The sequence below is a fragment of the Cynocephalus volans genome, chromosome 9, assembly GCF_027409185.1.
Source record: "Cynocephalus volans isolate mCynVol1 chromosome 9, mCynVol1.pri, whole genome shotgun sequence".
Classification (NCBI taxonomy): Eukaryota; Metazoa; Chordata; class Mammalia; order Dermoptera; family Cynocephalidae; genus Cynocephalus; species Cynocephalus volans.
Window position 1 is genome coordinate 67,059,295 of NC_084468.1, and position 26,656 is coordinate 67,085,950.

The 26,656-nt window shown below is 38.9% G+C and overlaps 1 protein-coding gene across 4 annotated transcripts in view; it reads left to right on the forward strand.

The window, feature by feature from the left end:
- Positions 1-26,656, forward strand: part of FRAS1 (Fraser extracellular matrix complex subunit 1) — a 422,531-nt gene that overhangs the window by 318,073 nt on the left and 77,802 nt on the right. For all 4 annotated transcript variants that reach the window (XM_063108769.1, XM_063108770.1, XM_063108773.1 and 1 more), the window contains exons 33-44: positions 118-232; positions 1,633-1,770; positions 3,859-3,891; positions 7,553-7,684; positions 8,957-9,082; positions 11,049-11,296; positions 16,670-16,818; positions 17,004-17,166; positions 18,733-18,868; positions 22,301-22,491; positions 23,481-23,634; positions 24,912-25,175. In XM_063108769.1, coding sequence (XP_062964839.1) covers positions 118-232; positions 1,633-1,770; positions 3,859-3,891; positions 7,553-7,684; positions 8,957-9,082; positions 11,049-11,296; positions 16,670-16,818; positions 17,004-17,166; positions 18,733-18,868; positions 22,301-22,491; positions 23,481-23,634; positions 24,912-25,175 — 1,849 coding nt within the window. The remainder of the gene's footprint in view (positions 1-117; positions 233-1,632; positions 1,771-3,858; positions 3,892-7,552; positions 7,685-8,956; positions 9,083-11,048; positions 11,297-16,669; positions 16,819-17,003; positions 17,167-18,732; positions 18,869-22,300; positions 22,492-23,480; positions 23,635-24,911; positions 25,176-26,656) is intronic.

The window sequence follows — 26,656 nt, forward strand, 5'->3', positions numbered from 1 at the left end:
CTAATTTAAAAGCCCAGAGTGAATTTGGTTTTCTTTTTTAAAAAAAGTTAGTTTTTGCCTCTGGCTTTTGTTTTCATCATACCATTTTTTTCTCCTTCCTTCTTAAACTTTGTTTAGGCTCGGGAAGATGGCCTGACTGTGATTCAGCCTCATTCTCTCTCTTTTGTAAACTCTGAGGGGCCAAGTGAAAGGATTATATACAATATCACTCTGCCTCTGCATCCAAATCAAGGTGAGATGTGCAGTCCATACATGATCTTTTGCATGATGCTTTTTTCTTCTAGTTGTTGACCAGTTTTAAAAACTCTGGAGTTTTGTGCATGTCTATATACACAGAGATATGTGTTGAGGTCTTAAGGAATAGCATTCATACCCCTTGCTCCTGTCCTCTGGTTTAGAACTGAGAGAGAGAGAGTGAGAGACCCCATGATCAGACAGATGGAAATGAACATGTCAGCTCGGGGATTAACAGTTGTACTGGAGAACGTGGTGTCACTGGATTGAGCTCCCCCCTCCCATGCACTGGCAGAACTAGACACACACAGGCATTGTCTGTATGGACAGAACCTGCCCTAGTGAGGTTATGACAGGTGAGCAGACCAGAATAAGCATGTGCTAAAGACAAGGAAGTCTGCCAGAGAGCCCAAAGTGGGCTGAGCCACACATTTTCAGTTCCTTTCATAATTGGATAAGTCACTCCTCCTCCCACCAGAAATGTGGAACCACAGTGAGAGGAGAGGTGGCCCCTTCCATCAGTCTGCAGCCTTTAGGTCTCTTAACTTCAGGTTTAACTAGTAAGCCTATGCCAAGCAGAGGTGTGGCTGTCTCTCACAGAAAGGAGACCAGCTTCTAGTAAGTCCTGTCTCTGAGGCTGTTCTCCCAAGACCAACCACCACCAATCAAATTCCCAAGGAGAAATAAAAGTTTAAAAATTGAATTCCATTACCCTTTGGTAAAGTCCAAGGAAATTAAAAGTCTAAAATCATCCTTCCCTTTTTTAAATCTGCTAATTTTTAGCTAGAGTTTCTCCCTATATTGCCAGGGCAGAGATGGAGTTCTTTCAGCCCAGCAGCCTGCCGTCTTCTGGAGAATGGCTGTCAGTCTCTCAGCCCAGCAAAAAGGGAATTAGTTCAATACCAAGCCTCACATGTGCCCTCCTCTTAAAGAGTGAAGAGGACATGAAAGATGATCACAGCATTAGTTCCGTACCTACAAAATTTAGAAACAGGCAGATCTGCAGCCCCTGATACATTTATTACAAGCACAGTAATAATTGCAAATCCAGTTCTTAGAATAATTAAGATCCTTATTACTGTTGCCAAAGATCATCTCAGAGACTAAGGAGTTTCTGAAGAAAGAAGGTAGATTGAGAAAAACCTTTTTCCAACCTCATCAGGAGACCAGTCTGTACCATTTTCTCAGAGAACTTGACCTAGTCAAGACGCTATTTGGATTTCAGATTCGCCCTCTTCTTGAATAACTGTAAAACAGTACACCAAGAGCAACCAGAGAGCAGTGGTTCCTGAGGCTAGAAGACCCCCACTAGTGAGAAGGGCAGGTGTTGTGGCTCTGTTCGATCAGTCTGAAAAGAGAATTGCTGTTGATGCTCATGCCAAGTCTCTTCCTCCCCAGGTATCATCGAGCACAGGCGCCAGCCACACACTCCTGTCCGGTATTTCACTCAGGAAGATATTAACCAGGGCAAAATCATGTACCGTCCTCCTCCTGCAGCCCCCCATCTCCAGGAGCTCATGGCCTTCTCCTTTGCTGGTAATGATCTCTGCTGCGAGGCACCCCAACTGCTCCCTATGGATCTTCAAGGCAGGCTCGCCCTAACTCTTCCCACAGTCCTTCTGGACGGTTTGGTGACACTGCTTTATCATTATTCTGAATAGCTTGAAACCTGGTAGCCAATACATAACATGGGTTCAAGTTCATCTTTTTTAAAAACTTCCATTCATTCATACATGCAGGTGTACTTTCAATAAATCCATATTTTGTGCTTCCTGTGGGCCGGTCACTGAGCGAGGCCTTGAGACTATAGTGGTGAGCAAAGAGAGGCATGGATCCTGCCTTTGGTGAGTTTTGGGATCTAGGGATAGTGACAGAATTTGAAAGATAGTCCCAGTAATGAACGTTTAATTGCAGATTGAAGTAAGAGCTCTGAGAAGGAAGAAGAACGTTCAGTGGATTAAACATGACAAGACTAACCTAGGCTGTGGGCTCTGTGGAGGCTGCCCCAAAGAGGAACTGGCAGTGGAGGGATGGGCAGAAGCTCACCAGCCTAAGTGTGCATGTCGGGATGGCAGGGCGAGCATTCCTGAAGGAAGGGCAAGAATCCCACGTGCAGAGGCCGCAGGAAAGGAGAGAATGTGGCATGTGGGGGTTAAAAGAAAAGCCAGTATATCTGGAATATGGAGGGCCAAGCTGAGCAGGGATGAGCCAGTGGGAGAGACAGGCCCTGGAAGCCCGTAAGGTTTTGGGTCTTTATCCCAAGAACAAGAGGAAGCCAGTGGAGGTTTTAAGATATAAGGGGCTTGTGACTGCAGTGATGTGGAAGGACTTGAGGAGGAGGAGGCCAGAGTGGATAGGCATGCGGGGATCCCGTGAGGAGGGTCCTGTAGGACCTCAAGGAAGCATTTATGGAAGGGTGGAGAATGTAGGCAACCTTTAGGGATGGAAATCAGGATTTGAAGGAAACTCCTTTTTAAAGGAAGAGAAAAATGAATAGAAGAATAATAGTTTCTCATTAAAGCCAATGACTGCCCTTCCACTAAGCCAGGAGAGTCTTTATCCTTGCTGCCCTGATCTCTTCCCTTGATCCGGTAACCAAAACTGCTGACCAGAAAGCAGGAGTTTTGAGTCCCTAAATATATCTCTAAATATTTCTATGCCTTGGATGATTCTAAAAATCTTGAGCCTGTTTCTTCATAGTCTTTAAAGTGTATGTACCATATAACATGATGAATATAGTGTATTATTTTTATATAGTAGCTTTATTCATACAGAACAGCTGGCGATTTCTTTTGGTGAGTTGAGCGTGGACTAAATAATTTTAGAATTATGTTTTTGATTATGGTAAACATTTAAAGTGGTATCTGCCATTATTTAATATAAGTTCAATCATCCAGAAAATGGCTAACTCCTCAATTAGATTGAAAATCTCTACGGGTGGGTATAGACCTTCTTCTCTAAGGAGTATTCCCAGTGTTCAGTAACTGGGTAACTAATGGTCCATGAAAATGTTCATGGTTCTCTAACCCCTACTTTACAAGACCTACTTTACAAGAAACTCAGGATATCTTGGGATTAGAGGGAAAGAAAATGTGTCAGCCATGGTTGAAGTAATTTCCAAATCCGTGATATTTGCCTGACTTCCCAGTGCCTCTTTAGAGAGAGCAGAGTCCTGTCCTGTATAATCTGTGGGATAAATGCCATGAGATAAATCTCTCACATAGTTACAGTGTGTAAATCAATGTCCCAGCATCACTTAATTCTACACTGAAATTGACCCACCTGAGAGCCCTGTCAGTGATATACGACATTGCCATGTTAACCAATTTGTAGGATTTTACGTACTGATAAGATAGGATCTGAATGAATGTATTATAAATCACTCCAACTGCTGTGATATAAAATTATTCCACTATGTGATTCTTTTTGCTACTTAAAATTAGTGCTGGTACCATCAAATTCAACATAGTATTATCAGACAACCTGGTGATCTTTTCTTAAGCCAGAATAATTTACATTAAAACATGCTTTACTTCCCTAACCTCTGTCCCATGTTTCATACCTTCCCCATCTATCTCTGACCTCAAAATACTTATTATACTGATTTCTCTCTTGCTCTTTCAGGTCTCCCAGAATCGGTGAAATTCCACTTCACAGGTGAAGACTTTAATCTCAATTTTATTGGAAAATAGAATTTTTCCTTTCCTTATTAGTCCTCTCTTTTTCTCCCTCCTTTTCACTTTTCGCTGTTTTCTAAGAATTACTTAAAGGTTTTGTAATTTCTTCTAAAACAAGACTCTTATAAAATATTCAAATAGTAATAGCTTAACTTTATCTTCATAGAAAAAATAACCCACCAAGAATGCTAAAGATTAATATTTAAGCCCCATTTCAACTTGTCATAATACCTGTTAAAATGAGATAATATTGGTTAAGATCTTAGACTCTGGATCCAGATGGCCTGGCGTTCAGCTTGCTCTGGCAAAGTTTCTTAACCTCTCCAGGCCTGAATGCCTCATCCATAAATGGGGATAATCGTAACAATAATAAAAACAGTGATAATGATATATATGTAAATCTCTCAGAACAATGATTGGTACATAATCATTTCTATATTATACTCAGCTAATGAATAGTGGTTGTATATAATCTTGAAAAAAGTCATTAATTAAATGCCCTGCTACTGGAGGGGTAAGTCTTAGGAGAGTGAGTTGAGAAACCTGTGTGTAGAAGAGCTCAGCATCCCAGTTTTAGTTCACAGTGCTGTAGAAGCTGAGTGCCCATCAGCAAAAGCAGAGTCAGACTAGGCTGGGGCAACATAGAGACAATCTTCTTTCTTGTTTATGTCTAGAGTGAGGATGGCTGACCATAAATTGCATACCTAAATAGCTGTTTAGATGGGATTGACTGTTACATTAGAATCAACCATCCGTATGTCCTGTTACGTATCATGAAGGGAAGAATCTTGGTGGGAGAGAAAGTCACCTCTCTCAGACTCCCAGCCTTTCCTTTCTTCTTTTAAGGTTAAAAAGTCAGACTTGAATCATCAGGAAATTTCAGTGTATGTCACTGTTGATAAGAACCAGCTCGTTTCTAGTGACAGACCTTTCCTGGGTGATTCATAGAATCCGTAATAACTTATAACAGATTTTTACATTTTATAAAACCATTTATAATAATAAATTATCTTATTTAATTCTTATAACAATATTGTAAAGATAGCTATTTCCAGCACTTTAAAGCTGACTTCAGCTGAGGATGCTGGAGGTCATTATGAATAAATAATCGGAAAATAAAATTTTTTAAAAAAAATTAAATTAAATAAATAAATAATAAAAAATAAATAAAATAAATAATCTGCCCAGGTGTCCACTGCTGGTAAACAGTAGAACCAGAATTTTTATACAAGTTTCTGGCTCCAAGTCTGGGATAGTTAGTTTAGTGAGGTGTGTATATGAGTTGATCCTGAAAAACAAGTATCATAGTAGCATGCCAGTTTGTTTTCCAAGCCACAACTCTGACCTGAAAGCTTGAGTAGGTGAAGCATTCACAATTAACTTCTCTAGGACCTTAAGTTAAACGGTTCTTGAACCTGTTAAACAGAATATAGGGAATAGACCTTGGGCTGACCTTAATTCATCTTGTTTCTGCCTGAGGTTCCTGTTTTTTTATAAGAGAGAAAAACTTTTGGAATCTAGTAGGAGGTAAGCCATCTACTTTAGGACAGTTTTGTGAGAGAGAATTTTAACTTGGACAAAGAATGAACTGAGGCAGCAACAAGCCCAAGCCCTGACATTAATCCATAGAATGAGGGACAGTAGCTCATTCTGGTTAATCAGCTAAGATGAGAAGGAAAGTGAATGTTCCTGACCTCACCAGCAGCAACTGCAGGTCAGTTCCTAGCAAGGAACTCACGTGAGGCAGATGGTGCCTGCAGGGGGCACCACTGAACCCAAGGGCAGTATGACTGTTCCACAGAAATCAGAAACGCTGCTTAAAGAGAGAGCTAGACATGTAATTGCTAACATTTTGACTGTAAGTTCTTGCTTTTGCTTGCAAAACCCTGTGCCCAAGTGATATATTTTCCAGTTATGTAACATGTACTAGAAAATAGCTTTCTTCCACTTCCAAAGGCAAGGATATGCCTTGGTCACACTGAACAGCTGTGTGATATGACTGAAGTTTTAGGGCCTTTCCTTTCCTTCTCTGTTAAAGGCTCCCTTAGTTTCTTCCCACTTAAAAATAAAACTAATGTCCAGTATAAGAAAGTAAAATTCTATTTTGCAGCTATTTATTTTTATTTAACTTAGATTTCAGGGACCTCAGAGAATCCTGAATCCACTGAAATTTATGGAAAATTTTATATGTTTATCCCCAAATCCCCAAAAGTTAAGAATCATCTGTCCCATCTTTGATAATACAGAGAAAGTAATACATAAACAAGTCACAAAAAAAGGATGACATTATATAATGTTGAATATACTAGCTATCTTGATTTGACCATCACATATTGCACACAGGTATTGATATTCAACTCTGTACCCCACAGGTATGTACAGTCAATTATGCTTCAATAAATAAAATATTTTTAAATGAGGAAATCCTATCATTTTTAACAACATGGATGAACCTATAGGACATTATGTTAAGGGAAAACAAACAAACAAACAACAACAAAAAAAAAAAAACAAAGAAGCAGTGGCAATAATCTTGACACTTGACTGAATGACCAGAGCCTTGAAACCTTCATTCTCACGTGGATAATGTCTTCTCTTCTCCAGTAGGGCTGTTTCTGGACTTCTCTAGAACAAGGAGCATACCTTATAATATCTAGCCATATCTTTCAGATCTGTTTCAAGGAAAAGACAAATCTAAACCCTTAGTGGAATCATTACTAAGAGTCAATAAGCAATGCTTTACTTTGTTTAAGAAGAGCTCAGATTCTCACTGACTGATTACTAAATCCAGAAGAGAGTAAGGAAGGAAATCAGTTTCTCATAACCTACCCATGTGTGAGCTTATCACACATTTAAAATAATTAACAGTCCAGTGTTCTCAATAGCCACTGTGGATAAACATTTATGAGTTGGAGCAGACATCCCTCCAAACCTGGCTTTAAGGGAAGGGAGGATATGTTAACATAGGGGAAAGTGGAAGTAAGAGCCAAGAGTCAGGCAACTCTGCCCTCATTCCCTCAGGAGATCAGTGTTCACCTGGATGTCAGATAACCCAGGGAAATAAAATCTTAAGGTCAATGTTTTGCTCACAAAGGTGTCTTCTATTTATGGCATTGTGCATAATGACCAGGTAAAAATGGATCTGCTTACGTCCAAGCAAATGCCATTAGAGACATTTGTATTGGTATCTTCTGTCCTTTTAAAAAGTTCTATTCTAATGAGACATAGACAAGACATTTCTAAAAGAGAGTTCATGAAAGAAAATATTTTTCTGGAACCTTAGGGGAATAAATTGAATCAAAAAGTATTTCCATGAATAAAAGTCTTTACCAGCATCATCTAAGAGTGCATATTTTATATTACTCTACACTAAAATTTATTAAAATCATCTTGTTCTGAAAGTAGACTTTTAGAATGATTTTGTGATTATGGTCCTTTATCCTTTTCCTTATTTGTAGAAAAAGCTTTGTTAGAACAGTTCACAGTATCTTGCTTGCTTACTTTTTCCATTTGTAAGCATCTCCTTAAAGTGTTGAGGTAATCTAAAAAAGCTTCCAGATACATATTTGTGGAAACAGCCTGAAGATTACCAGACGACAGATGGATGTGTGTGTGTGTGCATGTGCGTTCACTCTTTCTAGTTTCCGATGGAAAGCACACGAGTCCGGAGATGGCCCTCACCATCCACTTACTTCCCGTTGGTCGGCAGCTGCCAGTGTTCCAGGTCACAGCTCCTCTGCTTGAGGTCAGTCCAGGAGGCAGCACTTCTGTAGGTAAGAACTGGGAGCCAGGAAGAAGCATGGCTTTGGAAATGGGACCATATTTCAGCAGCAGTTCCTCTTCAAGCCTCCTGATAGTTGCCAGAAACAGTGACCTCCCCTTCCAGAAGCTGGGTGCCTTCTCACCCACATCCTTCCTCTGCCCATGTCCATACAAATCTAAGCAGCGCAGAGAGAAGGAAATAAACCCTTCAGAGGCCAACACTCAGTGTTAGAATAGAACACAGAATTTATTTTCCAGCCTCCTGGAGTTTGATTTGTTACCATCACTAAAATACAAAGTAACATGAAGTAACAGAGAGCACAGAGGAGAATAGAGGGGAGCTGGTTTCAGTGACTGCTCTTGTTTTCTATTTAGAAAGTAGAAAGGAACAGAAGAAATAACAGATTACAGTAATCTTCAGCAGTAGTGAAGAGTTAGAGTTAGCCTGGTTATTTTGTGCATGATTTTATTTACTTATTAGTATACTTACTTTTTAGAAGTTTATTCTTTTACCAAGAACATTTTATTAGCAAGCAGTGGATAACTTTTAAATAAGCCATATGCACAAAGACGACTGTCATTTTTACCCTACTCCTTGTCACTTTCATGATGGCCATAGCAGGCATCATTATACTTAGCTCTTCTGTAGACTCGGAAAAATAAAAAGGGAAGAAACAATGAAAAGCAAAAATAGTTTATGGGAATATTTTCGGGACGAAAATCTACCCCAGCCAGTCAGGACTTACAACCTACTTGTGGGCTTCCTCTATGCTGTGCTCTCATTTGTATGGAAGAGAAAAGATGTTCTGAATTCAGAACTATCTATATGTGAGTGAACTTTTGGAAGAACTACTAGCAGTTTGGGAATTGACTGTATCATCAGATTTCACTTTTTGTGCCTGATTGGAATTAAACAGCACTCTGATAACTATCAGGTTACACAAAATCTGGCTTCCAGACTGGCCTGTGGCTTCCATGTATATGGAATGTACAGTGTTTGTTTGTTTAATTAACACATTGTAATTATGTATACTTATGGGGTACAATCTGATGGGGTACAATCAGGGTAAGGTGTCAATCACTTCATGCATTTATCATTTCTTTATGGCAAAAATATTCAAAAGCCTCTGCTGTAACTGTTTTGTAATACGCAGATCATAACTGTTAACTGTAGTCACCCTACCATGCAATACAACATCAGAATTTATTCCTCCTATCTAATCGAAAGAGTGTACAGTTTTTTAAGTGCCCATTCTCTCTCAACATGCTTAATTCTCCTGCAGGACTTCGGTTGATAGTAAGAGATGCTGAGATGGCACCTAAAGACCTCTCCTTTGAGCTTCGGAAGCCTCCACAGCATGGTGTGCTCCTTAAGTATGCAGGAGAGTCCCAAAGGCCCATGGCCGCAGGTAGCTGCACACACTGTCACTGACCTGCTTGAGGGAGTTTTTGCTCTACAGTCAGTTTTATGTGTCTCAGACAAGAATAAAGTGTTTCTGTGGGACAAATCCTGAGGAGATACTTCCTTTGTGTTTCGTTCAATACCCTAGATGTTTGAGACTGCTTCTTCTGCACGCTCCCACTCTCCACCTCCAAAACTGTGAAGCTTTTCCTCAAATTATAGGTGAAATGGGTTGATTTCTGAAACTTGGAGTATATGCATTTAAAACACCACCATATGAGGTGTGAGCTGCCACTTTCTTATAGTTTGTTTATGGGGATGTGTTTGTCTTAATTTGGTAAGTGAATTATCACAGTAGTTTTAGCACTGTGATTCTGATAGTGTTAACTGCACTTATCTTCATCCATAAAAAAATGGAACACATTTCTGAAGTATTGTCTTTGCAGTGTGACACTGTGGTAATATGACCAGCTTTTCAAAATAATATTTATTGTGCTTTCTCTGACTATAATATGTATATATATACACCAACTCTTTAGAAAGAGCAGGAAAGCACAAAGAAGACAACTAAATCTAATGTTTTAGTAGTCAGCCCTTTATATATCAAAGTGAATATTGTCCCTTTCATATTAGTCACTTCAGGATGCTTATCTTGTTCTAACAATCTGTACTTTCTCAAAACCTTAATATAGTTCCTTATAGAGACATAGTAATGCATTCTTCTGAATATCCCTGGTGGGAAAATCTTCACCCTTGAAGGCAGATGGAATTTTGTAAGAGCAACCAATAGGCACTTGAGAGTCATAAGGGTAGACTTTTAAAAATTTACTGAACAAAATAAGGGTTGTAAGAATAGATTTGTAGCATTCCAAGGGAACTACTTAGGAGCATAGCAATCGTTGCCCAGTTCCTTTAGCATTACATTTAACCTCTATTTGTGTCTAATAGATAAGATCTAAAGATGTTTGTAGAAAGTTGGTTTTATTACCTTTTTTTTAGGCATAATACTGCTAGCATCAGTAAGACACAGTAACACAATGTTGGAAGAGAAGACTTAGAAGATGAACGCAAAGAATGAGAAAAATCTTTAATCCTATTATATAACACTAATTATTAGAGCCAATAATCTATCGGAAAATAGGGTTGAATATAACATAGAAGAAGACCAATTCCTCAGCCATGTCCTTTGGGATCATTAGGGCCCATGGCACTAAGAAGCATTTCTCATAAAGAGTTTCATGACTAAGCAAGTTTGAGAAGCTTTAACATTTGTATATTAAATATTTTAAAATCCTAATAAATCCTTCAGTTTAGTAAACTTAAATTTTAAATATTATTTAATCCCATGTTTTCCAAATTTATGTGAACTTGAAAATTTTTCCACACATCTATGTAATCTATCATGAATAAGTACTCTAGACTGCATAGTTTGAGTTTCTAACTTCAAGTATATTTTTCCATTTTTAATTAAAAAAACCCTTATGCCCCCAATTAAAATAAAGACTTCGTGAACGTTCATCAAATGCAATTTAACTTATTTCATTAAGTTTTTCAAAAAATTTCAGTATCCGGATTAGATTCCAGAAGGGCTTTCTTAACGAATAGAGGCTTATTTTTTTTTAGAGTTAGGAATGATGAACGAATTTTATAGAGGCATATTTTAGTTCAACAGGATTAAGAACTTTAAAACAAAAGAATTATGAGTAATTAAAGCTATCTCCAATAGAACTAGCTACCTTGTAAAACAATGAGCCTCTAACCTTGAGAAATGTTGAAGAACAGGCTAAATCACCCCTTTTCAAGGGTTGCGTAAAGGGAATTCTACAGTGGGTGGGTGGTTGGATTAATTAGCTAATAACTCCCAAGTTTATGATTTTACATGTACTTTGAAATCTTGAGAACAAAGGTGTTACATAAATAAAAAGCATCATTTCCAGAATCACTGGTTTTGCAATTTGTTTTATACTTGGAAGCTGACACTTTCACCTATGACGATATTGAGAAAGATGCTCTTCGGTATATACACGATGGCTCCTCTGCCCGGGAAGACAGCATGGAAATCTCAGCCACAGATGGTATCACAGCAACAACGTTGGAAGTCAGAGTGGAGGTGTCCCTGTCAGAGGACCAAGGGCCTCGGCTGGCTGCTGGTTCCTCAATGAGTGTAACTGTTGCTAGTGGAAGCACAGCCATAATCACTCGGTCACACCTTGCTTACGTGGTAAGTTCTTATATTTGCCTTCTGACTAGGCAGACTAGAAAGCAATGCCATGGCTGAATATTTGGGGTAGCAGGTATATGGCCATGTAAAGAATGCTTTTCTCTCAACTTTCCTACAATTCTGCTGTTAGGAGTAGTCATACTCTCTATGCTGGCTTCTCCCAGTATCTCATGAGCAGACGAGTGAATGAGCAAAACTTTGATGAAAGCAATGAGTATGGGTAGGGATGGGTGGTTGTCAACAGGAAACACTGCCAATGTCAGATTGGTTAAGCTCCATCCATCACATTTGGAATGGGAATTTTAGGAGAAGAAAATGTGAGCACTTACCTGGTCAGTGACTAATAGGTAAAGGCGTTTCATGGCCTCCTGAGCAAAAGCCCACATTTCGTCAGCTTTGGTCTCAGGTGCACTCTGAATAGCATATAGGCACACCTTGTTGGCAGTGCCCTCTGCCAGATTTCCTGGGCAAGACCATTGACTCACCCTCTGTCTCATGACCCACCAAAGCAATGTGTAGGGGACCAAAGAGAGAATCAAAGACTCTGGGCTTTTTTCCCTGTCTGGCCCTAACTTGATGAGTGATCTGGGTAATTAAACTCATCTTCTTTCTTTGATTCTTCCTCTACAGCAAAGGATAAGTATAATTAATATTTTTTTACACTTACATATGTTGTAAACAGATATATACTCTCTCTGTAAACACAATAATAATGAGTAGTTTTCACAATGCCTTGAAAGGAAGAATGATGATCTGAATGGTAATCATTCTTAGTATTGAATTTTTGCTTTTCTAATTTGGGAATTTCAACCAATGGCCTGGCCCTTAAAAAAAAATACTGTATAGTTTTAAGTTATCCTTTTCTGAGCTGAAGAATCCCACTATAAAATCTAGTCCTAAACAGTAGCATGTTAGACAAAGCATTGGCCTGGGAACAATTGCTTTTGCACAAATTTTCCCCTTAAATTGTCTTTTCTTAAATTATGGGAAACTTCATTCCATTCTGATTCTTCTCCTGGGTCTATTATAGTTTCAGAACAGCTTTGGTTTGTTTGGTTGGTTGTTTGTTTTTAATTGACAGGTGATTTTTAGCATAAGTTATGGTCTTTTAAATCTTATGAAACTCATGAATTCATAAAAACATATGAATTCAGATTTAATCAATAGACTACCAAGGCTTGAAGAATGTTTGACAGACCAAAATGTCACTCCAGAAGTAGTTCCTGCCCATTAACCACATATTATAAGCTGCATATCAAAATGCAAACCCACTGGCAACTGAATATGTATTTTCAGAAATTGATTGAATGTGAACTTGCCCACCGGAGCAGAAAGACTTCAGAAGAACTACTCTAGCCTACTAAAAGCATAGCATACATTTTAAAGATGTAACTAGGTTATATACTAACTTTCTTTAAGAGTTGTAGAAGAACTTTGTACTGAATGTCATAGAAAGATTTTTCCAGATATGGACAGTTGGTAAGTTTTCAGCAAACATACAGAAGTTTGGAAAAGCCATCTGAAATTCTAGTCATAAGTGGGGCAGAGTGTAAAGGGATAGGAACAGGAGAGTCTGTTCTTAGTCAGAATATCATTAACTGGAAGAGCGATATGATGTTGGAACAGACAAAAGGCAAAAATGGGATTCTGTGTGATTTGCTTAAAGGTAGGTTTACATACACAGTTTACTATGTATTGAAAGTAAACAAGTAGGGGAGAAGTAGTACATGTTCTGGAGTTAGAATGAATGGGTTTTAATCCAAGCTCACCACTTACTAGTATAGTGAACACTGGCAAGTTATTTAAATGCTCTAGGCCTCAGTTTTCTCATCTGTAATATGGGGGGGATGATATAGGATTAATCTTAAAAAGCTAATTTAGCATTGCCATGAACTGGCCAAAAATAAAATAATTCAAAATATGATACCATTTATAATAACATTGCATAACATGTATCTAGGAATAGATACCAAATGTATATGAGAATAAATGTAACAAATGTAATTTCAAGAGCAGATTGATGCTATGACTGACTATAAAGAAAAGCCAAAGAATCTCTTGACAAAGTACGATATTAGAAATAAAAAGAGAACTTACCAGGAAGCCAGATATAAGATCAGTGAACGGCAATAGCATTGCTATATAGAAGTAAAAAAATAGCCAGTAAGTGTAACTTAAATGATAATACCATTTAAAATAACATTAAAAAAAAATTATGCCCCTTGGACCAAATCTAAGAAAAATCAGGCAGTACTTCTACAGGAAAAATTATAGCTCTTAAAATGCACTAAATAAATATGCTATATGCATTAGCAGGAGTATTTATTGTTGAAAAGATATCAATTTTGCCACAAAGTGATCTTCCAATTTAATTCAGTTTCAATCAAAAGCCCAATGGATAAGCTGATTCTAAAATATATAAGAACAAAGGGCCACAATTCTGAAAAAGAATGGTAGGAGGGAGGGGGAACTTGCCCTACCAGATATCATGATTTATTATAAATCTACAGTATTTAAAACAGTGTAACATAGTAATACATTAGGGAGTCCGGAAACGGACCAACATGTGAAACTCTAATATAAAGCAGAGATAGCAAGCCAGACCAGAGGAAACAGGAGGAGCTACTTGTAACCTGGATCTGTACAAAATGATTATTCGTATGGCAGAAAAAGGAATTTGTACCGCTACCTCCCACCCTACACAGATATGAACTCCAGACACATCAAGTACTTAAATGTCATAAGTAAAGTTTTACAGTTCTTTGTAGGATATAGATGAATATTTTTATTATCTTGGGGAAGGGAAGAATTTCTTAATCTAGAAACAAGAAGTGCTAACTATGAAAGGAAAAATTGATAAATTTGACTATATTAATATTAAATTTAAATTCATCAAAACACACCATAAAGACAGAAAACAACCAAAGTTACAAATTGGAAAAAGAAATTTGCAGATTAACAAAGAAAATATAAAGAACTCCTGCAGATTATGAAGAAAAAGATAATCCAATAGAAAAAATGAGCAAGAGATATGACTAGGAATTTCACAGAAGAGGAACCCATATGTTCAAAAAACATATGAAGACATAGTCACCTTTATTAGTGATCAGGGAAAGCAGGTTAAGGCCATATACTATATTGTATCAAGTATTGGAGAGGAAATGGATCTACAGGAGGTTCTTTGCTGTTTGGAGTATAAACTGGATCAACCATTTGGGAAGAGAATTTAGCATTGTCTTGTGAGGATAAGTATTCATACACCCTAACCATTCCACTCCTAGATTCTTACCCAAGAGAAACTTTCACATACACACCAAAAGACAGGTGCAGGTATGTTTATAGCAGTACTATTTGTAACAGCAAAAATTCTGAAACAAATGCCCATCAACAGGATAACAGATAATTTGTGCTATACCCACTTGATAGAATATTAGAGAGCCTCAAAATAGATGAATTATAGTTGGACATAACTATACAGATGGATATTAGCAGTCTGCTATTAAATAAAAAGAAAAATAAATCCCACGGAGTAGAGCTAACTCCACTTTTATAAGTTTAAAATAAAAAAGCTAAAAATATACTGTCTAGTAACATATTAAACTGCAATAAGAAATTCAAGGAAGAAAGAAGCAAAATTAAAGGTAATGGAAGGCCCAGGACAGGATGAAGTAGGAGTTTGTAGGTTAATGTTAGTTATTCCCACGGTTCTAGTCCTCCTATTGAATGGTGTGTTCATGGATGTATAAACAATAAAAAGAAAATGAAGATGTGAATACAAAAGGGATACCGAGGTCTTGAAACAGGAAAGTTACATGAGATCAACATCTATGTACTTATGCATTTTTATGTACCCACGATGTCTTGGATATCCTAAAATAGTGATTTTCTTTAAATTTGACAGAGTATTTTCAGGGGAAAAAAAGTCTATCTTATTTCTCACTTTTTCAAACAGTAGTCACTTGAGATTTGAAATGTAATAAGATATGCCTGACATGAAATAAGCACTTCTTTGCCAAATTTGCCAACGTTAGAAGCTATTCATTCTAATGAAGAGCCAGGAGCTCTGTCCCTGTAGTTTATCACCATCTCAGAAGACAATGCCTTAAAACTCTCTTTTTATAATTCTCTCTCAGAAGGAATTCAGTAATATTAGAAAATAATATTTTGGAAGCCTACATATTGTAATAACTCATGTGGAGAAATAGTGGAACTTTAAAATTAGAGTATAAATTTAGGTGAAATTTTCTCAAGTTTTGCAGCTTTGATGAATTTTAGATCCCTTTCTTCTTAGGGTCAAGCAATGTGAAGAGATATGAAAAATTCTGTGCTCTTGCATTGAGGCTCTGATCTACTAACTTAAAAAGGCTGCTGGAAATAGAAATGAGAATGGACTGAAACCTGCTGTCCCTGGCCCCCCAGGGGGCATTCCCAGTCTGTACTGCAACCAACTGTACAACACAGCCATGAAAATTTGCATTTGAGAGTACAATTGACCACGCAGCATTTATTTTCATTGTTACTGTGGTAAAGTGTAGAGTGCCCCCATTTTCACAATCAACTGCTCTAAAAGACAATGACTCAGAGAGATTTTCCAAGATGATGCCTGCCTCCTAGATATTTCCAAAAATATCCTTGAAGAGAAAGGATTTGTTCATTAAGACATTCAGTTGTTGTCCATATAGAAACACAGAAAGTCAGTTTTATTTCTCAATAAACAATGCAGAGAGAAAGGGAAATGGTCTTTGTTAAGATTAGGTATCTTGGGGAGTGAACATCCATAGAATCAGTCCTGATGGAATGAAATCCATAAGACTTCCTAAATTCTTTTGTTAATCTAAAATTTTATCTTGTTAAATATTACTTAAAGTGAGTCATTGGCAAAGCTAAATAACTTCTATTTTTTCTGTTTCACAAAATTTTATCTCTGTATTATATGTTCTAGTGGAATTTTACCTGTTTCTAAAAAGCAAGCCATCCTTAGGAACTCTTGAGGAAGCCAACATCTGTGTTTATAGATAGATGACTTACAGCTGAGGATGTTTTTTTTCTTTACTACATGCTTGTAATAAAAACAAAACCTTGTGTGGCTCTTAGAGTAGCGATAGGACATCTCTTTGTTTTATGCCCCACACCTAAAGTGCATTTCCCCACTGTTATCTTGAGCTACTCCTGGAAGAATACATTATCAAAAAGGCATCTTAGGAGGAGTAAATAATGGAATTTTCATGCAGTTTAAAATGATGTTGCTTTATGTCAAAAGGATAGAGACTTTTCCAGGTAGCAGAGAAGTAAACACCCATAGATCTTTAACTACTGGAGGTGTTTCTTACTGTGAATGTACATTCATGTCCTGCCTCATATTTGCCTGATTAGGACGATTCTTCCCCCGACTCAGAGATCTGGATTCGGTTAAATTCTCTGCCCACGTATGGTACTCTCCTAAGAACCTCAGGACCTGAGGTGGAAGAACTCTCAGAGGTTTCCAATTTTACTATGGAAGACATCAACAACAAGAAAATTAGGTACAAAATCACTTTGTGTTATTTGATCGAATTTTTTAAACTTGTGTTTAAATATTTAAGCAACTGATTGTAGCCCCCTTGAAAGAATATATTGCTTCAGGCTCCACTTTTAAACAAAGATGCAGTCATCTTACCTGGCTAGTCAGTATAGCTCATTCTTTTGATTCTTCTTTTGGCCTTTACAGGTACTCAGCTGTGTTTGAGACGGGTGGTCATCAAGTTACAGATAGCTTCCATTTCTCTGTCTCTGACATGGACCACAACCATCTGGACAATCAGATGTTTACTGTCATGGTCACTCCTGTAGAAAGTCCACCTCCAGTCATTGCTTTTGCTGACCTTATCACGGTAAACAGTTTTTAGATCAATAAACAGACAGCTAGAATCTGTGGTGATGTAAAGAAAGGATTTCTGCTTAAATTGGCTGCCAAGTTCTTCCTTCAAGATATCCAGGCAATGGTATTAAGATATGCATGGTTTCTAGTCATGAGTTTTTCAAGAAGTATGAAAATAATTACATGCAGAAAATCAAGCCATTATATCCACATTATCTAGTTAGACAACAAATATTTATGTGCTAGACATTATGCTAGATGTTAGTATTGGGAATAAAATTAGAAATAGAATATATCTTTGAGGAGTTTACAATTTAATAATGGCGGCAACTAAAACATGGTCAGTGCCCCCAAGTCACTATGAAATCATGTTGATGCCTGTCACTGTAAACAATATTGAGGGTTCCTTGGGAACGGGGCAGGGGGGCAGGGCTATGTAATATATTGATCATTGAAGTTACCCAGATGTATGTTCAAGTGCCAGTTTCGTTACTGATTAGCAGAGTGACCATTAGCCAAGTGACCTTGGACCAAGTACTTAATCCTGCTTAGCCTCAATTTCCTCATCTTTAAAATATTGTTATTCTTACGACATAAAGGATTTCTCTGATGGTTAATAAAATCCATGGAAAACTCCTAGCACAGTACCCAGTGTATGGTAGGGATGCCACAAAAGTTAAGTCACTTTTCTCTTTTTGCTCTGTGTACATACTGTAATGCCAAAAGCTCAGGAATTTTTCTGGTTTTGTTGAACAACAGAAAATTCATGAAACTCTGTGTTGTTTCTAAATGGTTCTGAAATCCCTCTCATTTTTCCATTTCCACACCTTGGGGAAGCCACTTGGACCATCCACGTTCCCAGAGTCAGGGCACTCTTCCACCTTGTAATTTATAGATCTTCCTATAGTTAGCCAAGAGTTGTTCAGTGTGAAATGGCTTGACCATTTCCAGCAGGCTAGCAAAAAACACCAGGCTCAGGTTGCAGAGTTAGCATAAAAATCAGGGCCCTAAAGGAAAAAGTTAGTTTGAGCAACTGCTTTTACTTGTACTGATTTATTTTCCTCATTGACATTAAGATAAGCACTAACTTTTAGATATGATAAGCTCTTTCTTCCTGCACCCGTATAAATATATGATATAAGGGAATAAATGGGACTTTTATTGTGGATGGGAACAGAGTCACCCTCACCGTATTCGAGGGAGGGCTGGATCTATCATCCTCTAGCTGTGGGCTTTTGAATGTTGATGCGGAGGAAGGCAGCTATCGTGTCATGTGGCTGTACTGAGGTGGGTGATTAGAATGGGCCAGAGCTGCTTTATAACCAGATCCATCACTGAATGAAGTGCAACTTTGAAGGGAGGCATGGAAGTCGTGTCTGAGTGTAGCTTTGAGAGGCACTGAAAAATTGTCTGGCTTCAGCAGCAAGCACATTCCTCATCTCGTCTATAGAGGATCTGCCTCCTCAAAGAAGTGGAATTGGTGCTGGAAGGTCACCCCAGGCAGCACTTTTCCGATCGGTTCTTTTTTACTGCAGTTACATGCAACTACCCAAGAACTCTACATTCTTTTCTTCCTTAGGTTGACGAGGGAGGGAGAGCTCCCCTCTCATTTCACCATTTCTTTGCTACTGATGATTATGACAACCTCCAGGGAGATGCCATCATTAAACTAAGTGCTCTGCCCAAATACGGCTGCATTGAAAACACGGGAACAGGTACCAGCTTTGCTTTAGAATTGTTCAGGACCTGGAAAGACGGGAGGGTAGAGGGAGGTGTTTGTGCCCAATTAAACCTAGAGATGGAGAACTAAAGAGGAATGAACCCGTTTCAAAGAAATGGAAGGAAGAACTGTTTCATTCATTCAACAAAATTTTACTGAGTATGTTCTGTGTGCCAGGCACTTTTTAAAGCACTAGGTATAGATCAGTAAGAAAAACAGACAAAATCCCCTACTTTTATGATGCCTTAGATCCTGGTGGGGGGTGACAAATAGAAAACCTAATAAATGAGAAAATTATGTAAGATGTAAGAGGGTGAATAAATGCTATGGGTAAAAAAGCAGGGTAAGAGGATTTCACATGCCAGCAATGGGGGTGGAGGGGCTTGTGGATTACACTGAGAAATGAGTGTCAAGAAAGTAAAAATCCCTGTCCTTTTATTGTTAGGGAGCTGCAGTTTAGCTGAACCATAGCTTATGTCTCAGCTCCTTCTACGGAATTGACATGAATTAAAATGCATGGTTGTCTATCTGTGACACCCTCTTCAACATCCTTCCCAATCCACCATCTGCCCTGGACCCACTGGTGGTTGTCACAGTGAAGGAGAGGCAAGAAGGCATGTACTGTCCACCGTCCCCCTGAGACCTGCTGTGATTGGCAGTTGAGACAGCTCATTGCAGGTTGCTGTGCTGCTGCCTCTGCAATGAGATTCCTGAGCACCAGTGCTTGGCTCTAGTTGGCATGCAGCTAGCAGCTCCCACCAGAGGACATTGACTGCAGGTGCCTCTGGTCGGTATGGTGCCTGAGATTTGAGCCGGGTTGCTGGAAACTTATTTAGCAGTGGTCATGTTTCCCTATACAGAGTCTTGGGTCTTTCAGATTTGTTTATTACTGAATTAGGTTCATTTCGACAATGGATGTCAAGATGAATGAGAGACAGACCTTGCCTCGAGTGGGAGATGGATATCAAGATTGATAAATTATAATAAATGACAAGTGTCAGGACAGGAAAAAGAACAAAGCACTGAGAGAATACATAGGCCAAACAATTACTTTTGCCTGAGAAGGCAGAAAAGTCTGAGGAAGTGACGTTTGAGTTGGAATCTGAAGGATTAGTGGGAGTCACCATGGGCAGAGGGAAAATGGCATTTTTCACAGAGGGAAGAGCACAGCAAAGGTGGGAAATCATGAACGGATGTCTGTCCTCAACCTTTTCTCTCCATGTGGTCTTTTATTAAACCTTCCTAACATGGTTTTACATTAACCTGGAACGCATGGGGGATCATAGATATTCCATGTAGAGGAGCATCTCACTGGTTACAAAATCAAATTTCTGGCAAGCTTTATCCTCTCTAAAAAGTGGTTCTCAAATTTTAATATGCATAAGAATCACCTGGAAGCCTTGTGAAAACACAGCTTCCTGGGTAGCAGCCCCAGGGCTTCTGTTTTAGGAGGTTGGTGCAGCCTGCAAATTTGCATTTCCTGCTAGCTCACAGGTGACACCATTGCAGCTGGTCCAAGAACCACACTTTGAGAACTGCCCCTCTACAATAACATTGGTATAAACCTGGAAGTAAGGAAAAGGCATTCAGGGGAGCAAACTAATTGTCCCAAGGCACATCAGCTAAAGGTATCCCACTCTTTGCTCCATAGGAGAGGTCCCTCTGCCTCTGCTTAGAACCGAGTCTATTTTATGTATATAAAACTAGCTACTGAGATTCAAAAGCCAACTGATCAGAACATCTTTTTAAAAACTGTTAGAGGAAGCAGCTTTTACTTTTTACCAACAAGAAGGGAAGAAACAGAATAACTATAATGTTAGGTATGGAATCTGAATTCATTTAGGACCAGCACAAACAGGATAGGACCCACCTTGATTACCTCTGAGGCATTGCGTAATGATAGCCTGCGTGCATCAAGCACTATTGTTTAAGAAGGCAGGGAAGCACATTAATAGGAACGATTTATAACAAAATATAGAGATGCAATTTTAGAAACTGGAAAGATTATCAGTGCTTAAAGCTTCAGTGACAGGTTCACTTATTGAATAGCTTGCTCTCCCAATGATCTAAAATAAGGCATTATTATACTTGTGTATATTTTTAGGCATCATTTACTTTACTTAGGCTATTTTTGACCCAAATAAAGAAGCCACATTTCCCATATTGATATTGATCAATGGAGGGAGAAAATAAAAATTTGAAGGAATTATAATAATTCTCTCTGGAAATCGTGAACCGTATTCCTAGGGATTATTGGGTCACTGGTCACTTAAACCTCTATGTACCTCTCTATGCTTCTGGTGTCCAGAGGAATCAAATATAAGGGGTAAATTTTAAGAAAAATCCATGTTATTGAAGAACAAATGTTTGTCTTGAGCTCTTCTTTCAAACAAATTGTAAATAAGTAAAACCTTTTCATTCCTAGTCTTTCTGTTGGGATGTCAACCAATATGACACTGTCTGTAATTTAGGAGGCTAATGGCCTTTTAATTTATGGCCGGATCCTTGCAAAGGATCATGGAGAAGGAAAGAGGAAAGCCTTTTTTCTTTCAGATCTGCTAGCTACAGTTTCCTTTGTTGATATATATCCAGGGAATGTTGAAGACACAGGGTTTATTTTTCTCTCTGTCTAGAAGGAAATTGTGGTAACAATTTAAAATCAAGCAGTTAGATTCAAATTAGAATTAAGTCAAAGGCAAAGACATCCATGATTTAGACATTGCTTATTCTTCCCCTTGGCCTTTTACAGTGTTTGGGGTTGAGATGAGAAGAGTAAACTGGAGCCAGCACTTTCTGTGGATCTCTGAATGGCACCCGGGCACCTCAATGCCTGAATGGCACCTGAGCTCTGACCCATGCAGAGGTTTCCTTAGGGAACTGGGAAATCAAATGAAAACATGCTGGAGATGTTTCGTGTGTGTGTGTGTGTGTGTGTGTGTGTGTGTGTGTGTGTGTGTGAAAAGTATACAGTTAACCTTTTCTTATCTAGAGAAAGAAGGTTCCTCTTGCAGGATATGCCAGACAAAGTGGTTTTGAAACTGGCTGGAACTTAAGGCAGAACCTTTGCTATTGGATTGTTATTTGTTCCAAGACTTACATTATTAGAGATTCCTAACACAACAACCACTGATTCTATGCTATGTAAAGTAAAAACATTCTGAGTGCTTTCATGTACATTATCTCATCTGATCCCCTGAGGAAAGAGCAGGGCAGACATATCCACTCATAGATGAGAAAATAGTCAGTGTGGTAACAGGGGTCTGACTCCAGGTCTTCCAGTTCCTGGCCCTGTGCTTCTCCCCTCTCCCAGCTTTATTCTCAAGCATATTTTCCTCTCTTGTGAAAAGTGCTGTTTTGTCTTCTAGTTCAGCCTACTAAGCAGAAATTGATGGATCAAGATAAAAGTCCTCTTTTGATGTTGATGCAGGTGATCGTTTTGGCCCTGGAACTACCAGTGACCTAGAGGCATCCTTCCCCATTCAAGATGTCCTGGAAAACTACATTTACTACTTTCAGAGTGTTCATGAAAGCATTGAGCCAACCCATGATATTTTTAGTTTTTATGTGAGTGATGGAACCAGTCGTTCAGAAATTCACAGCATCAATATCACCATCGAGGTAAAGATTTTGGAAGCTGGAAAAGTTGAGCATTTGACCACAGTGTCCCACCATTAAGTAGCTTTCTTTATATGACCTCAAAAGCAAGGAAGGTTGGATTTAACCTTCAATTTTAAAGGTCAATTTAAAAATATAAACTTAACCTTCAGGAAACGTAAGGTTGGAATTTGGGAAACAGTCTGATTTGGGAATGTGAATTTCTATTTCAGGGTAAAATTTATTCATTCTATGTGAAAACAGTTTGTGAGAGCCAGTCCATATTTAGATGAAAACTAATGTATGCCTATTTTCCTCTGAAGTTATTGTGTGTGGTTCTACATGCATGCTTGCCTTTTCTTATATTTTTAATGCATTTATTCATTTAATTGTAACATCAAATAATTGTGGTCCTTGATGATGTACTTATTCTCATTTGAGCAATTACCAGGCTAGCTCTACCACCAGAGGGAGAAAGAGATATAAAAGTTAAATCTCAGAATGGAATACACTCTGCCTTGGAAAAATAAAATGTATGGAACCCTCAGCACTCTTGAGGGACATGGGGGTGGGCGGGACTGGCCTGGGAGCAGGGAGACAGCTTTAGGAGACCACACTTCCAAATATGGCATCCTTCTAAATGGTATGCATAGGGTTTTCTAAAACAGTTCTGAGTTCAAATAGTGTGCCCTTTTATCCCCCAAATATAGTTGTACTTGGCAAATCATATGTTCATATTTTTTGTCTACAAAATACGGTTACTGTGCCTATGGAAGATATCTGAGAAGACTTTTGGAGAAAGCCCATTAGCTCCTTTTCAAGGAGACATTTTGTTTGTGTTACTTGCTCTCTTTTCAAACTAACCATTTTGACTGGGAAGTAAAGATGTTGACATATTAAATGTTAGTTTGGTAGTGAAAGTTGCTGCAACAATGATACTTTCTCAGAGTAATGTGCATTTTTTTCTTCTTAAATCAATATCTGTGTGAGATCTAATATTTTCCTTTAATCAGAGGAAAAACGATGAGCCTCCCAGGATGACCTTGCAACCTCTCCGAGTGCAACTAAGAGCAGGAGTGGTGATGAACAATTCTTCCTTGAGCCTGCAAGACCTGGACACCCCGGATAATGAGCTGATTTTTGTATTGACAAAAAAGCCTGACCACGGTAGGGCACAAACTGCTATGGAAAGCTTTTTAATTTAGGTGCCCAATGGATTATTTGAATAAGTACATAGATTTCAGTTGATTATTTCTTTGCCTTTCCTGTATATAGTCCATTCTTTGCATCACAGTTGTAATCAAGTTCACAGCTCGCTAATATTCTTTGGGATGAAAGCAAACACCAATTGCTTTAAAAGCCTGAATCCTAGGTAATTGATGTCTCTGAAATTTAATTGCAGCTGTTTTCTTGCTTTCCTATGTAACCGCGAGCAAAATGGGTTTCAGAGTTTATGTATCCTCTTCTCAGAGTAGGCATCATTTTTTGATAATCCTGGGCCATCTCAGGCAGCCTTGTAGGGATGTGCTTGTCATCTTTATGAGCTTTTTCCTTTTGCAAAGAAAGCACTTTTCCTGATTTAAACCAGATGCAAAAACCACCGTGGGGATTTTCTACTTACTTCTTTTCCAAGTGCCATCCCCCTGGCATTAGCTGAAGCTCTGGAAACTGTGGTGTGTCTCAGTCCATCATGATGCTCACTGTCTTTTAAAGGTGAAATTGTTGCTGTTAAGAGAAGAGGCCGTTGGTCACTGCATTTTAGCTCGCCTTCATTCACTTTCACTTTCTTTCTATTTATTTATTTTTAATTTTATCATTACACAGTGTAAACATTTTTGTGGCCCTTTACCAGTTTCTCCCTTGTCCCTCCTCCCCCTGCCCCTTTCCCACCACTGGTGGCCTCAGTTCCGTTTTCACCTTCACTTTCACTCTCTTTAGTGAAGCACTTTAACTGTCCCATTGCAGTACATGACCTTTGAAAACAGAAAAAATCAGCCTCGATCTAAAGATGCTTAGTGTCTTTCTAAATTTAAAAGGAATTTAAAATATATTTCCATCTCTCACTCCAGATGCCTAAGAGAAAGACAGTGAGTGAACACTGCTATTTTCATTTTGCAAAAGGGAAAATAAGGTTTAAATAATGAAGTAAGTTTGAATTCATGAAGGGAGATGTGATTTCTAAGCCACTATATTACCATATCCATCTGTATCTCCTTAAGAGATTTTTAACCAGGAAAAGTGGAACTTTATCTTCTTTATATGTAGATGAGGCCACAGGGCAGCACCCTGTGCTTATATATAAAATGCCAAGTTGTTAGCACCATGACACTCTGAAGTACTTGACTTTCTGCCCAGGCTTATACTAGTAGGCAAAACCTGACAATACTTTGGTGCCATGTATATTCTGCCATTGTTTCTTTGTTTTTCTTTACTTCCTTCCTCAGGTCATCTACTCCAGAGGCTTACTGCTTCTGAGCCTCTGGAGAATGGGACAATTTTAGTCCAGGGCTCCTCCTTCACCTACCAGGATGTTCTGGCCAGCCTAGTTGGGTACATGCCTGGTGACCCTGGTGTGGCAGTGGATGAGTTCCAGTTCTCCCTCACTGATGGCCTCCATGTGGATACAGGGACGATGGAGATCTACATAGAACTGCCTACAAGTGACACCCCCCAGTTGGCTGTAAACCAAGGCCTACAGCTCTCAGCAGGTACCACAGGCATAGAAGAGAGTGGCTGTGGTTCTTTCATCCTTATTTCTTCTTTGGCCAGTGCGTACTCCTTCCTTCCATGTTAGTTCTGTGGGTGTATCTTGAACTAGCTATTTAGTACATGGGAGACTGGAGTTTTGGAGAACTATTGTTTTATGGACCATAAGAATTGTGAGTGACAAATGTGAACCTCTGAAATGCTTTGGACCAATACCTCTGTCTGTGAATTTGAGAAAAGGTTGAGAAGAGTTTATAGTATTTCCAGGGTCCTCAAAAAATCTTAATCTATCCAACTATTCCAAGGCCCAGGTTTCCTGTACCATTCCTCCTGCTCAGTCAACCCCAGGGAGACAAACAACAAAAGACATATTGCAAGATTTTCAAGATGCTTATTTAGAAGAAGAAAGAAAAGAAAAGAAAGAAAAGCATGAAGGGGCAGTGGAGAAGCCCTCATGCATTAAAAAGGATTATGCAGATAACTGAGATTATTAGACATGGTATTCCTGCATCTAACATTCACAATTTTGCTCATGTTTATGCAACATTGAAGGACCTATGACAGTGTTAGTCCTAGACTCAGTCTGCAGTGGGGAGCTACTTATTTAGGGAATGGGCCTTTGCCCACAGAACATCTACATCTTACTAGGGTTCTGTTGTTTGTCTAGTCTTAGTTTCACATCTATTTCATGGTTAAAATATTCAAATCTCTTGTATAATAGTATCTGAATATTTGGTTATTCCCAAAGGTCTCAGGTATCGGTTCTAGGATTCTACCTCACCTATAAGCTAATAAGCTAGCCTGTTACTGTTTCATGGATGCTGGTAGAAGACATGAGATTCCTCATCAGAGACAAAAAGACTTTGTTACTCATAGCACAGCAGGCAGCATAGCATCAGCATGTTTTCATCGGTTCTCTCAGCCCTTCAAGTCCCACAGGGGTGACACAGAGGGCCCAGACAGACACCTTCACATGAAGTGGGATGCATTGCAGAAGAGGTACATTGTGCTTGGGGAACACTCCATGTTTTAGCAAACAGTAAGCATGTCTGCTCTTTGTCCCAGAGAAAGACCCTCATCCCTCCAGGTTGCTCGCTGAGAGATGGCCTGGGTGAAGAGTAGTCAGGCCCTTGCATTCTTGGCCTTACCCAGCAAGAGGATGCAGGGATGATCAGGGCACATGGTGGACTGCCAGTCTAAACACCAGGATCTATTACACAGGAATGACTAAGATCTACCTTACCAGAATTTACTATTTTGAACATGAGAAAATGGCTGGACAGGAAAGCAAGGGTAAGGCCCCAAGAAGAGGTGTTTGCTAGCAGCCAGTGCCTTGCCTCCACTCCCAGCACCTGTGCAGCATCCTGGGCCCAGCAGCTCAGTGTCTCTGCTCCTAATACTCAACATATCCTCTGTCTTGAGGAAGACTGGTATTGACTATTCAGTCTGAGATGGCAACAAGATAAGTTATGTAAAGCTGTGA